This window comes from Paramisgurnus dabryanus, chromosome 23 (genome assembly GCF_030506205.2).
Source record: "Paramisgurnus dabryanus chromosome 23, PD_genome_1.1, whole genome shotgun sequence".
NCBI classification, from domain to species: Eukaryota; Metazoa; Chordata; class Actinopteri; order Cypriniformes; family Cobitidae; genus Paramisgurnus; species Paramisgurnus dabryanus.
In genome coordinates, this window is record NC_133359.1 from 2,617,725 (window position 1) to 2,630,113 (window position 12,389).

Sequence of the window (12,389 nt, forward strand, 5' to 3'; positions counted from 1 at the left end):
CATGAGACAGAATGTAGTAACACGAGGACAGATAAGCTCCTGTGGTGGAAATAAAAGTTTTCATATTTTAACTTTTTTGATTAATTTATTTAATGAAAATAACGAGACACATACATGAAGAATTAAGATAAAGAAAAGCTGAAGAATAACAAAGTAAACACAAAAATTATACCAATCATTGTAATATACACGAGCATAGCCAGCCAAAGTGCATTTGAAAATCTTATAAAATTCAGCAGCATTGAGATACATTCAGGAATAAATATTCCAGTCAAATAAATTAAACGCATCAAATGTCCAATTAAATGATTTCAAAGAAAACAGTGAACACTTTTATGCAAATTGTTTTTAAATGAAGTTCAAACGTGTTTCTGAGATTATGAGAGTCAAGCATTGAGTGAAGCCAAAATAAACCAAAGCATCATTTATTCATCTTTCTGCTATAAGCAACACATTCTCAAATAAGACCACATGCCTGTGAAAAGTCTTTTAACACCAGGACTTTTAATTAAACTAAGTTGAGTTCACTGACAGCAATTTATTTGTTGGATGTCTGCAACAGTTTCATATCAATAACAGCATCCAACTAAATCTAATCACATCTTTACTGTCTGATCTCCTGCATCACATCACATTTCTAAAAAAAGTCAAACTTTGCTCAACTTTGTTGCAACAATTCCCAATGAATCGCTCAAATCGCTGTCAGGCAGACTGACACCCCCAGTCTCTTCTCCTATCTGGGTCTCTCCATCTTTCCGAACAGATCTTCCTCTTCCTCTTAGATTCCCCGTACCGAAGAGTCTTGCTGGTCTCTTGTGGTAAGATGTCTCTCGTCCTCATGTGCTGAAAGCTCAAGGGGTAGTTTTTGGCGCTGCTGGGATATTTGGACCTATGAGCGATGGGCCAGCGGGCGTTCTGAAAGTTTCCATCACTGTGATTGGGGGAGTCCCACATCTGAGCTGTGTGGACGTGCCCCAGGAGTTCATTTATAAACAGACGCCTCTTTCTGTCATGAAGGGATCGACTTCGGTCGTGCATCATCTGGGCATGACTTACTGAACGCCGCCTGGAACAAGGAGAGAGCCATGTTGAGATGCACTCTTTAAAACGAAGGTGCCATAGAAAGCTCCCCAAAGAGCCATTTAGTCAAAAGTGATGTTAAAGGGATACAGCCAAAAAAAGGCATTTATTTTTAAACGTGTGCAAGGAAATTCGCAAACCATTTTACATGAGTGAAACAGGATATTCATCAATAAATGGATATATACACTCACCTAAAGGATTATTAGGAACACCTGTTTAATTTCTCATTAATGCAATTATCTAATCAACCAATCACATGGCAGTTGCTTCAATGCATTTAAGGGTGTGGTCCTGGTCATGACAATCTCCTGAACTCCAAACTGAATGTCAGAATGGGAAAGAAAGGTGATTTAAGTAATTTTGAGCGTGGCATGGTTGTTGGTGCCAGACGGGCCGATCTGAGTATTTCACAATCTGCTCAGTTACTGGGATTTTCACGCACAGCCATTTCTAGGGTTTAAAAAGAATGGTGTAAAAAGGGAAAAACATCCAGGATGTGAAAGTCCTGTGGGTGAAAATGCCTTGTTGATGCTAGAGGTCAGAGGAGAATGGGCCGACTGATTCAAACTGATAGAAGAGCAACTTTGACTGAAATAACCACTCGTTACAACCGAGGTATGCAGCAAAGCATTTGTGAAGCCACAACACGCACAACCTTGAGGCGGATGGGCTACAACAGCAAAAGACCCCACCGGGTACCACTCATCTCCACTACAAATAGGAAAAAGAGGCTACAATTTGCACGAGCTCACCAAAATTGGACAGTTGAAGAGTGGAAAAATCATTTCTGTTGAGACATTCAGATGGTAGAGTCAGAATTTGGCGTAAACAGAACATGGATCCATCATGCCTTGTTACCACTGTGCAGGCTGGTGTTGGTGGTGTAATGGTGTGGGGGATGAATGTGCATCCCACAAATCTCCATCAACTGCAAGATGCTATCCTATCAATATGGGCCAACATTTCTAAAGAATGCTTTCAGCACCTTGTTGAATCAATGACACGTAGAATTAAGGCAGTTCTGAAGGCGAAAGGAGGTCAAACACAGTATTAGTATGGTGTTCCTAATAATCCTTTAGGTGAGTGTAGATTGGGGAATGGTGCACAATAAAACCAAAAAATATGTGCGATACAGTTAGCAGGGTCAAATTGAATTTTGAACATAATTTTAAAGGTCCCCTAACTTGGTATTTTTTTCAATATGTAATATTAGTCTTGGGTGTCTCCAGAATGTGAATGTAAAGATTTAGCTTCAAATACCCTATAGATGATTTATTATACCATGTTGAAAAGACCAATTTTTGGTATGCAGGAAAAAGTGCTCTGTCTCTTTAAATGCAAATGAGCTGCTGCTTCCCGTCGCATTTCCTGTTATCGATACCCAAAACATACATCGCTTTTAATAAGACAATCACTTTACTTAATGAACAGGTGGTAATAAATTATGTAATGAAGATATTCTACACAATTGATGACCTAACTGTGGTCTTTAGACGGTTGTGGGCGGGGCCTGTGCAAAGTGATGTCAGTTTGCACAAAAAATGCCAACAGCTCGTCCAATGAGGTTTTACGGGATAAAAAAAAAGGAGTGGGCATATTTTTATCATTACAGGGTGGTTGTGTACCCACACAGTTATGTTCAAACAACACATTTAGGTGACCTTTAAGGTTTTCAGAGGCAAGTGGACATGCACAAATGCAACACGTTTTTAAATCCCTGATGTTTCTTCAGATCAAATATTTGATGTCAAATAAATGTTTCTTATAGCACCAGCAGGTGGCAGCTCATGTCTTAAATCCAGCAGAAATCATGCATGTGTTGGTTTATCATAACTTACTGTCTGCTGAGCGTGTTAGTGGGTCTGGGATCGACCGGGATCGGGACGACCAACAGGAACACAGCCAAACCCCAGTGTCTCAACATACTGCTGTATAACTGACCTGTAAACATAACATGAGTGTAATTGCTTTTAAATTTAAAATAAATAAAGTTGTATATATATATGCATGTATGTTATTTTAGGTCTCTTATACATTTAAATGAACGGACATGCATGAACAGCATCAAAAATATGCAAATAAAATTGATGTGACACATATTAACCTACTGTACATTACACATTTTCACCCATTTACCCCAGTGAGAGATTGCCATCCATACTGAATTTAAAATGATGATGTAGCATCTTGATCAAGTTTAATATTTGATATAAAGGTGCCCGCTGAATAATAACAAACTAAATGATATATTGAGTGATGTTTATAATAGAACATGAAATAATATATCAAAATTAATGAAATGTACATAAAATATTTATTAATAAGATTTTTTATCTTCCAGTGGGACTTAAATATTCATAAGTTAATGTGCAATTCATAACATTGCAATGCACATACACAATCATAAATAAGTAATATACTCACATGCAATCTCACTTCTTTGTAGATCAGTTATTGTTGCATGTCACCGTCACCCGGCCGGACTGTTGGACTTCAGCGTGCGATTGTTCCTCATTTAAATCAGATCTAAAACATCATGTTCATAAGGTCCGCATGTCCATAAAGATCTCAGTTTGAAGGAGGACAAATGTGATGTTAGATTTATCACACCGGTGGGTTGTGAAAGTCTCCTCTGCTGTTCACTGCAAACTACTTAGGGCAGAAGGCGTTACAGCCGAGAAAATTAGTGTGCACTGCATGCTTGTCTTCGTGTGTGTGTGTGCTGTCCACGACTGCCAAAGTGTATACCAGACTGACACACCACACACACACACACTCCCAAGAAACGTACATGCAGACACCTTCATTGGAAAGAGGGTGGTACGCTGGTTTCATACAGAGACCTCAGTTTCGTCCAGGAGGGGGAGCATTCGAGGGTCCTCATTTAAAATAATCAGCCAGTGATGTCTGGCTTGAGGTTTTGATTAATATTTCTGTCTTCTCTGTGTTTACAACCACTATTAGGATCTCGTCCGCACACTGAGCCATTGTAATATGCGAAGCGTACAGCGGAAAACCTTGTTTTTGCTGAATTATTTCCTGAAAGCCATTAAAACGTACAACTGATACTTCAAGCGAGCCCTGCGTTCTGTCTTGTCGTGGAAATTCTGCATGCGAGAGCCCCAAAGAAAGTTTGCTCGCAGGGTTCGAGAGACCCCCCCCTTTCTGAAAGACGGGTGAAGCTGGGTGAAAAAAGTAAACAGTTTTGGCTGACCACTGTCCCAAGAGATTATGACCATAACCTCAGAGAAATCAAGCCTGTGGGTGGCTCTCCTGGCCTCAGAAGCAAACCTGCCAGCCACGTCATGGTTGAAGTGGTTTTTAAAGAGTCCACTAAACAGTACCGCTTCATTTATAGGACAGGAGAGGAGATTTACATTTACATTACATTACATTTATGCATGTGGCAGACGCTTTTATCCAAAGCGACTTACAGTGCATTATACGAGGCATTCTTAAAAATAAAGGTGCTTAAGAGATGCTGTAAAAGAACCATTTATTAGGCTATTACCTTTTTATAATCTAAAGATCCCTTTTCCACTATTAACAAGCTTTAAAGGTTCTTCAGATTTTAAAGGTTCTTTATGGAACCATTCGGCCAAAAATGGTTCTTCTATGCCATCGTGAAGCAACTTTATTTTGTATTTTATTTTGTATTATATACATTTTATATGTTTGTTCTCTGTGTTCAAACCCATGACCTTGTGCACTACTAACACAATGCTATATATGTGTGTGTGTGTGTGTATACCCTCACCTAAAGGATTATTAGGAACACCATACTAATACTGTGTTTGACCCCCTTTCGCCTTCAGAACTGCTTTAATTCTACGTGTCATTGATTCAACAAGGTGCTGAAAGCATTCTTTAGAAATGTTGGCCCATATTGATAGGACAGCATCTTGCAGTTGATGGAGATTTGTGGGATGCACATCCAGGGCAGGAAGCTCCCGTTCCACCACATCACAAAGATGCTCTATTGGGTTAAGATCTGGTGACTGTGGGGGCCATTTTAGTCCAGTGAACTCATTGTCATGTTCAAGAAACCAATTTGAAATGATTCGAGCTTTGTGACATGGTGCATTGTCCTGCTGGAAGTAGCCATCAGAGGATGAGTACATGGTGGTCATAAAGGGATGGACATGGTCAGAAACAATGCTCAGGTAGGCCGTGGCATTTAAACGATGCCCAATTGGCACTAAGTGGCCTAAAGTGTGCCAAGAAAATATCCCCCACACCATTACATAACCACCACCAGCCTGCACAGTGGTAACAAGGCATGATGAATCCATGTTCTCATTATGTTTACGCCAAATTCTGACTCTACCATCTGAATGTCTCAACAGAAATCGAGACTCATCAGACCAGGAAACATTTTTTTAGTCTTCAACTGTCCGATTTTGGTGAGCTTGTGCAAATTGTAGCCTCTTTTTCCTATTTGTAGTGGAGATAAGTGGTTCCCGGTGGGGTCTTTTGCTGTTGTAGCCCATCCGCCTCAAGGTTGTGTGTGTTGTGGCTTCACAAATGCTTTGCTGCATACCTCGGTGGTTATTTCAGTCAAAGTTGCTCTTCTATCAGCTTGAATCAGTCGGCCCATTCTCCTCTGACCTCTAGCATCAACAAGGCATTTTCACCCACAGGACTGCTGCATACTGGATGTTTTTCCCTTTTCACACCATTCTTTGTAAACCCTAGAAATGGTTGTGCGTGAAAATCCCAGTAACTGAGCAGATTGGCATCAACAACCATGCCACGTTCAAAATTGCTTGAATCACCTCACGTTTCTTTCCCATTCTGACATTCAGTTTAGAAGATTGTCTTGACCAGGACCACAACCTTAAATGCATTGAAGCAGCTGCCATGTGATTGGTTGATTAGATAATTGCATTAATGAGAAATTGAACAGGTGTTCCTAATAATCCTTTAGGTGAGTATATATTATATAGAATATGTAAAAAATAAAATAAATATATATACACATGTAAATGTTTCTTAAATGCATACATGAGTTACATAAATTATGCAAAAGTCACTTTTATTTTGTATGCAATTAAACTTTGCCCTAAAAAAATAAAAATATCTAAATAAAACACTTATAAAACACTAACAAAAAGATCCATTTTATTTGTTTAACCTGAATGTCATGTGACCATTACACAATACTATATAAAAAAGAAGAACCCTCACTGTAAAAAAAAATGTTGGTTCAACTTTAAAAAAATAAGTTACTTGGTTGCCTTAAACTTTTGAGTTAATTCAACTTAAAAATCTTAGTTAACTCAAAATTCTTTTTTTAAGGCAACCAGTAATGTACTTTTTAAAGTTGAAATAACTTTTTTTTACAGTGCGACAGATATGTTTTATGTACCAATAAAAAAAATTAGGTCCGATAAAAGGTAATATTAATAACTTTAAATATAATTTACTATGTAAAATACTGATACAAACTTAAAAACGACTAAAAAAATAAATGTTTTTGAAGTTAAACATGCACACGTGCTATTAAATATTCACTTCTCACACTGAAAACCCTAATAAGTTGGCTGAACTAATTTTAATGAGTAAACTCGTTGCCTCACTTAAATTAAGTAATGGGTCTCCCAAAAAAGTATATATTTAAGTTTACTTAACTTGGTGGGCTACATAGACTGAACTGAAAATTTTAACTTCCCCAAACTTGGGAAGAGGGTACTTTAAGTTAATAATTTATGTAAAGGGGGTTCGGCTGACAAAAAAGTTTGAAAACCCAAATTAGGCAAAGTATCTACAACCAGTATTTCAGCCTCCAATTCACCTAAAAAACTTGCATTGACACCAACTTACAGTGAACTGCACTTTCCCTTTGTTTAATTTTCGTTTTCATCAGTGGTCCTCAACTGGAGCGATGTTTTGGTTTTCTTTTCTAGTCTGTGACAGCATCGTCTAGCAATGTTCAAAATGGTTCGACTCATCCAGACTAACGTTAAAAGCCCTGAGAAATGTTGTTTAAATGTTTGACTTCCCTTCCCACTTCCCGTGTACTCCTGTTTTGTTCTCGTGTTTGTTTTATCGTGTAATACTTGAGAACACATGACAAGACTTCTTCCATTCGGGTTTCGGCGAAAAAAGCGGCAAGGCCGCGCACAGCAGCGCTCCAGATTTAATCACGGAGGGTAATTGAATTTTGCTGCAGAGGAAAATCCCGGCTTTCTGCGGTCTCCCCCATGAAATTGTTAAATGAAGAAAATGTGTCTTTTAACACCTCTCGCTTCCCCCATCGACCGCTGACACTTGACCCTCTCAGCACTTTGATACGGCACCTGCAGTCAAACGGCAATCTAAGCAAGTCCTTTGTCATTCGAGAAACACGCGAGGTCGGCCTCGACCCAACCACCCAGCGTGCCATCCAACTGTGAGATTATTAAGACTGATGTCCCCAGCGAGGCCGGTATTTTTTTGTTCTGCTGCAGAACGTCGGCAATTTATCATTCAAACATCCCACTGGTTTGTGTTGTGTAGGTACTTTTGGATCTGGTCCGGCGGGTTTGATTCGGTGCCAGATAAAACATGGCCGCCTTGCCAACAGGCCGTTTAGAGTCCGAGCTGTGAAAGCTTGTCTGAGGGTTCCAGTAAATCCTTCTGCTAACAGGTAAAGAGTTTGAAAACCAACGAAGCAGGCAGCTAACACACGCACACACACAAAGTAGCTTCATATAGATCATTATTATCTAATAATATAGAGCCTTGCGTTAGCAGCACAAAAGGTCATAGGTTCAAACCCAAGGAACATGCATACTCATGAAATATGCATACCTTGTAAGTCACTTTGGATAAAAGCGTCTGCCAAATGCATAAATGTAAATAAGAGGATTTCTTTACAGTAAGTGTTCGCTGAAATCCTGTTTAAATATTCAATAGGGGCGCTCTCAATATGAACTATAGGTGAAATTTGTCAAAGTCGAACTTAATTTGTGTTTCCAAATGTTTAAAACATGAGAAATCTTTGCCTTGCATAAATGCTTTGTATCACATTACAGTGCAGTAAAACAAGAAACTTACAAAGGTTTGCATTGTTCTGTTAAAGGGACCGAGAAATTAAATTCAGTCATCATTTACTCACCATCAAGTATTTCCAAACCTATATTGAGGAAAATATTTTGCAGAAACACATCTGGGGCACCATTATATTATTATTATTTTTTTTTTACCACTATGGAAGTCAATGGTGCCCCAGATCAGCAAAATATCTTATAAAATATCTTCACCTGTGTATAGTAGAACAAAAAAAAAATGATACAGGCTTGTGACAACTTGATGATGAGTAAATGAAGACAGAATTTACATCAAGTTTTGTCAAAACTGTATAAAGGAAAACATTTTTGAAAAAACAGATCTGGAGCACCATTTACTTATATAGTATTTTTTTCTGCTATGGAAGTCCCCAGATCAGCAAAGTATCTTAAAAAATATCTTAATTTGTGTTCAGCAGAACAAATAAATGTATACAGGTTTGTAACAACTTAAGGATGAGTAAATGATGACAGTATTTCCATTAAGTTTTTTATAAACTGTATAAAGAAAAATATTTTTAAGAAACAGACCCTGAGCACAATTTTCTTATATAGTATTTTTTTCTGCTATGGAAGTCCCCAGATCAGCATAATATCTTATAAAATATCTTAATTCGTGTTCAGCAGAAACAATAAATTTATACAGGTTTGTGACAACTTAAGGATGAGTAAATGATGACAGAATATCCATCAAGTTTGTTTCAAAACTGTATAAAGGAAAACATTTTGAAGAAACAGATCTGGGGCACCATTGACCTTCATTGTATTATTTTTACTATGGACGTCAATGGTTCCCCAGATCAGCAAAATTTCTTATAAAATATCTTCATTTTTGTTCAGCAGAACAAAGACATTTATTCAGGTTTGTAACAACTTGAGAATGAGTAAATGGTGACAGTATTTTCATCAAGTTTGTTTCAAAACTGTATAAAGAAAAATATTTTAAAGAAAAAAATCTGGGGCACCATTCACTTCCATTGTATTTTTTTCTACTATGGAAGTTTATGGCAGTGTTAAATCAGCAAAATAACTTCATTCATGTTCAGCAGAACCAATACATTTATTCAGGTTTGTAACAACTTGATGATAAGTAACTGGTGACAGTATTTTCATCACGTTTTAACAAACATGTATAAAGGAAAACATTTTTGAAAAAAAACCAAACAGATCTGGAGCACCATTTACTTATATAGTATTTTTTTCTGCTTTGGAAGTCAATGATGCCCCAGATCAGCAAAATATCTTTGTGTTCAGCAGAACCAATAAATTTATACAGGTTTGTGACAACTTGAAGATGAGTAAATGATGACAGTATTTCCATCAAGTTTTTTCAAAACTCTATAAAGGAAAACATTTTAAAGAACAGATCTGGGGCACCATTCACTTTCATAGTATATTTTTTTTACTATGGACGTCAATGGTGCCCGAGATCAGCTTCATTAGTGTTCAGAAGAACAAATACATTTATTCAGGTTTGTAACATCTTGAGGATGAGTAAATGATGACAGATTCAAAATGTTCGGTCAACTAACTTATCCCTTAACGCCACACATTTTACAAATCAAATGTTTTCTATATTATTTCCTTAAGGTGAAGTGTTTTATTAAAACAGGCTTTACAAGCACCAGCCCCATCTGTCATTGATCAGCCAAACAGATTTTTGCTGCAAACGTTTGCTGTGTCAGGTCGAATGTCTTATAGTTTCCTCTACGTATTAAACTGTGAAAATATACACACCTAAAACATCTTACATATCAATTTTCATACGATTTAATGCCTAAAAGACGACGATTCAGAGATGTCGAACACATGACGAACAGGTGCCATCCTATGTGGTCTGTCAACGTTTCAGCGGCAAGCAGACCGCTTGCAAAAACATGTTTCGATTTTATCTAATCGTCTAGAGGGAAAGCCCTTCCAGTAAACGTTGGGTTTGTTTAGGCCCTTCACCATCCAGCCATACATAAAATATACAAATATTTACCGCATAATGGAGCTGGATGGGACGTGACTCACTCATATCCCAGAATCCCGTGCGGCGGGACGAATGAGTGATGCGACACAGGCGAAATGAATAAAAAGCATTCTGTTAACACTTAAACAACAGAGTACGGAGGTTGAACTGGTGAGGGTCTTCATCAGATTTTTGATGTCGTTGGACGTCGACCTCGGTACACTGAGCAGAAGGTGTGTGTACGAGGAGGGGTGAATGGGGGGTTAAAAGAAGGTACACCAAGGCTGTGTGTCTTGCCACACAGTAAGGCCTTTTGCTGGCTGCCATGGCGACCGCAGAATTGCCGTGTTTACTTAAAAGCTAGTGCATAAGAGAACAGCAGACCACCGGCCTGCCGCCACCCGCCGGCACTGGGCACGGACGGCGGCTCATCTTTGTTGAAAATGGCTCGGGAACCTGCCGCCTGCGCAGTGCCAACCTAAATTTAGCAACAGACTGAAAAAGTCTCCTCATTCTTAAAAAGCTGTTTAAGTTTCCAGAGCGCGAGGGTTCAGTGAGGGACAGGAATGGTCTGATAAACGCCACTTTTTTGTGACCGAGTCTTTCTGTCTTATTACAGGTGGCGAAGGCTTTGGTCCGCGGCCTCTGTCATTCCAAAGACTTACGATTGTGCTTCCTGTGATGTAAGTTAAAGTTAAACATGCAGTAACGATTCAGAGGTCTGAATTAGTTGACCCCAGGTTTAAAAATATATCTGCTATGCATGTTGGTGAATTAATAGATTTTTAAAGTTGGCTCATTTTCGGTGAGCAGTATTTGAATGTTGATCTAGGACAGTGACGATGAGGGATTTTTTTTATGAATGTTATGCCTTTTACAAAGACTTGATTTAGTTTTTGGGGTCTACTACTGTATAAGAATGATTTAAATAGCGATATTGTGAGGTTTGACGTTATGTAATGCAGGGTTCACACCAGACGCGGTAGAGGAGGCAAGCATGAGTGATTAACTTGTTAAGTCAATGCAAAGACGCGATTAGGCATCCTGTGGCGTGGTAGGCGTGGTTGCAAATGGTGCATAACGCGCGGCGCGGATGGCATGTTCCGCGCGGATTGAGCGTTGCCGCGGGAAATGCACCAGTTGAAAAATCTGAACTTTGGCAGATTTCTGTGCCATGTTAACCCATCAGGACCTTGCTGTAGTAGTGACGTGATTACAGAAAGAGAGCGGAGTCTCAGCTGAGTCGCAGAAGCCCCTCCCATGACACAAATTTCTGCGTGAATGTCTCGAATGACTAGAATTTCACACGCAAATAAAGCGAGTAAACTCAAATGTTCAAGCGTCCAACTACGCGTGAATAGCGCGTTTTTGCCGCCTCTACCGCGGCTGGTGTGAATGCACCATAAGAAGTGCGTTGTAGTTACGACAACTCAGATAAATTGTTTTTCTGCTCAAAGGAATAGTCTACCCTTTTGCCATATTAAACTATGTTATTACCTCAACGTAGACGAATTAATACATATCTATCTTTTTTCAATGGGTGCACTGTACAGCGCGTCGTGAATGTGTTAGCATTTAGCCTAGCCTCATTCATTCCTATGGTACCAAACAGGGAAGCCACCAAACACTTCCGGGTTTTCCCTATTTAAAGACTGTTACATGAGGAGTTATACCAATAAGTATGGTGCCACAAAATAAAACTTTTTTTGGTACCATAGGAATGAATGGGGCTAGGCTAAATGCTAACACATTCACAACACGCTGTACAGTGCATGCATTGAAAAAAGATAGGTATATATTAATTCGTCTAGGTAGAGGTAATAACATAGTTTAATATGGCAAAAGAGTAGACTATTCCTTTAATCTCCCTTTGAAATGGACTTTGAGCTTTACATTGCAACATTTGTTTATGCTCAAGCAGCAACATTACACCCTAATCATAAAGTTGAATAAAGTTGAAAACGTGAAAAAATCATAATAGGACCCCTTTAAAGGTGCAGTGTGTAATTTTTAAAAGGATCTCTTGACAGAAATGCAAAAAATATACAAAACTATATGATCAGGGGTGTATAAAGACCTTACATAATGAACCGTTATGTGTTTATTGCTTTATAATGAGATGTTTTTATCTACATACACCGGGGTCCCCTTACACGGGAGCCGCCATTTTGGGCCGCCATGTTTCTACAGAAGCCTTTAACGGACAAACTTTTTTTACTAAGTTGTCTCCGACGATGACCTGTTTGTCCAGTGGTGGCTACCGTAGCTTCTCTATGTGTTTCAAAAGAAAGACGTGAGCAGTG

At 38.7% G+C, this 12,389-nt stretch overlaps 1 protein-coding gene across 1 annotated transcript; it reads right to left on the minus strand.

Annotated features, from left to right (window-relative positions):
* Window positions 1-13: 13 nt before the first annotated feature.
* pthlhb (parathyroid hormone-like hormone b) lies at window positions 14-3,042 on the minus strand. Its single transcript, XM_065277268.2, has 2 exons — window positions 2,922-3,042; window positions 14-1,066 (listed from the first exon to the last, which is right to left on the minus strand). Exons 1-2 carry the CDS (start codon window positions 3,032-3,034, stop codon window positions 703-705), a joined length of 477 nt encoding a protein of 158 aa, XP_065133340.1. The 5' UTR covers window positions 3,035-3,042; the 3' UTR covers window positions 14-702.
* Window positions 3,043-12,389: the final 9,347 nt, after the last annotated feature.